At 44.1% G+C, this 2,691-nt stretch overlaps 1 protein-coding gene across 2 annotated transcripts in view; it reads left to right on the top strand.

The window, feature by feature from the left end:
• Window positions 1–1,016: 1,016 nt before the first annotated feature.
• Window positions 1,017–2,691, top strand: part of LOC107101978 (potassium voltage-gated channel subfamily C member 1-like) — a 24,638-nt gene continuing 22,963 nt past the window's right edge. For both annotated transcript variants that reach the window (XM_015401083.1, XM_015401081.1), the window contains exon 1: window positions 1,017–2,520. In XM_015401083.1, coding sequence (XP_015256569.1) covers window positions 1,963–2,520 — 558 coding nt within the window. In that variant the 5' untranslated portion in view covers window positions 1,017–1,962. The remainder of the gene's footprint in view (window positions 2,521–2,691) is intronic.

Raw genomic sequence — 2,691 nt, 5'->3', positions numbered from 1 at the left:
CCCCCCGTCAAATAAATAAATCTAAATCTATCAAGCAGGGGGTTGAATTCATCTCATCGGAAAACTAAACTATTTTTTTCCCCCCAAACAAAATCTCTGCGTAAATCTTTTCTTGGCTTTGTGCTTTCCTTCAGCCTTCACTCCTTCTTTTTCCACTTTATAATTATGAACCACTTCCACTTAAAACATGTTAGAGGTTTGGGTTGTGATTTGCTAAAATATGAAAAAGTTTCCTTTTACTGCAAATTGCTCATATTATTAATGCTACACTGCAAAATCTATCTAGAAATAAGTAAAAAAAAAACATTTATTAAGTGCATTTACCCTTAATTTGATTAGGTAAATAAGATGATTTGCTTAAAATAAGATAATTAGATAAAACGCACAATTCTTTTTTTTCTTATTTTAAATGTAAATCATTGAGTTCCATTGGCAAACTGTCTCACTCAGGTCATTAATTCCAGAAAAGATGCACTTATTTTAGGAAAAAAAACAACTTATTTAGATCTACTTTTTTGCAGTGTAAAAAAAAACACAACTCTAGGGAAATACATTATATCAACAAAATAAATACAAAAACAAATCAGCAAACCGTAACATACGGAAGAGGATTAGGGCCACTGGAAAAAAAAAAAAAGAAAACTGATTTTTAAATTTTATTTCAGTTTAACATGGGAAAAAAGTCAGAATTCTGAGAAAAAAGTCAGAATTCTTTTTTCCCATGTTAAACTGAAATAAAATTTAAAAATCAGTTTCCTTTTTTTTCAGTGGCCCTAATCCTCCTCCGTATATCAAAGAACGAGAAAGTTTTGATTTTTGTTTTTGCAATACTGGGGGTTTAAAATTCTCATGTTTCTTTTTTCTACATAGATTAATAGCGCCCTCTCCTGTCAAACAAACATCTAACAAGTGCGTCGTAATTACCTAGAAGTGCAACATTTCCAATTTATTAGATTTTTCTTCTGTTTGCATGGATCGCATGTGATCTGGATTTAAATCTGCAGGATAAAAACCTTCGTTGACTCTTGAATCCCACAGTTGGTCATTGATCTGTGGCGTTAGAGGCGCATCTGCGCGTTCGTGGCTCCAGGGTCACACCTTCTGCAGACAGCTGCGCAGGAGGAAGGTGATTCCCTGCAGGCAGTTGGAGCAACTCACCGACCACAGGGGGAAAATAGACTAATTAGAAGAAAACGTGGGCTGCTTTCAGACAGTTTCCACATCTTGCTGAGAGAGGAGACTCGGCATAGATGCAGGCTCATCCACTGGGCATGCTCAATCTGCTTTGGAAACAGGAGCAGAAAGACTCGGTGTGGATAACAGGCAGTTTGGGCGTTTTTGTTTTTGTCTTTTGAGAAGGATCATCATGGTAGTGGTCATCTTCGCTTCTCATCAGTCTGTCTGGTAGAAGAAAGAGGATCCTTCAGCCTTTAATCTGATTTGGGATGTTCTTCATCCCGATCGCGCCTGAATGACAGCAGTGATCTGATCCGATCTGCTGAGACAAAGAGCAGCGGTGGCGGAGAGAGGGAGCAGGCTGAGCTCAGCGCGAAGGAGGGCAGTCTGTAGGCAGTCTGCATCAGGCGCTGTCCGCTCAGCACCACCGCAGTCACCTTGCTGTGTCACGAACATCTGGTTCTAACCGTTTGAGATCTTCTATGAGAACATCTAGCAGCGATGTGACGTCCTTCCCTTTAAGGTGATCCCATTGGCTGCACTCATTTTGGATTTCGATACCTTCAGCAGAGCCTGACATTATTAGTCTACAATCCACCAGATGCATGTCACATGCTGGTAAAGGAAACAGGGTAGTGGAGGGGATGCATGAACATTTCAAACACATTCCTTCCCAATTGGCGACAGGTTGCTTTCGTGCGTAATTGCTGTGCGCTGTTAGCGGGGTCCGCCTAGACTGACCTTTGCAATGAGGGGAACTTAGTGGAGAAATGCATACGGGACGCGATGGGCCTGAGCGACGACAAGGATCGCATTGTGATCAACGTGGGAGGGATCAGACATCAGACATATCGCAGCACCCTGCGCACCCTACCTGGAACCCGCCTGTCCTGGTTGGCCGAGCCTGATGCGCCGAACCACTTCGACTATGACGCCAAGATCGACGAGTTCTTCTTCGACCGCCATCCGGGCGTCTTTGCACACATCCTTAACTATTACAGGACAGGTAAACTGCACTGCCCGGCCGACGTCTGCGGGCCGCTGTATGAGGAGGAGCTGGCCTTCTGGGGCATCGATGAGACAGACGTGGAGCCATGCTGCTGGATGACCTATCGACAGCACAGGGAGGCGGAGGAGGCCCTTGATAGCTTCGGGGGAGGGGGTCTGTTAGACCTGGGGAGTGAGGATCCGGAGCCAGAGCCGGAGCATGAGGATGATGATGAGATGACCAGGAGGCTGGCGCAGGGAGACTCACCTGATGTGAGGAGCGGCAGCCTGTGGAGCCGCTGGCAGAAGCGGGTCTGGGCTTTGTTTGAGGATCCATACTCTTCAAAATATGCAAGGGTGAGTCTTTCCCATTCTGGGTGGATCTAATGATGTAGCAGTACAAGCAAATGGTCCGGACTGATGCGCAATTCATCCAATATAATGAATGGAGAACAGAACTTTTAAATAGCTGCTGGTGAAAGTCCTCAGTCATCCAGGTCATAGTCATAACAAAAAAAAAAAAAAAAA

The sequence above is a fragment of the Cyprinodon variegatus genome, unplaced genomic scaffold, assembly GCF_000732505.1.
Source record: "Cyprinodon variegatus isolate N-32 unplaced genomic scaffold, C_variegatus-1.0 Scaffold1181, whole genome shotgun sequence".
In the NCBI taxonomy this organism is placed as follows: Eukaryota; Metazoa; Chordata; class Actinopteri; order Cyprinodontiformes; family Cyprinodontidae; genus Cyprinodon; species Cyprinodon variegatus.
The sequence above is the reverse complement of the archived record's forward strand: the minus strand, read 5'-3'. Positions and strand labels throughout refer to the sequence as shown.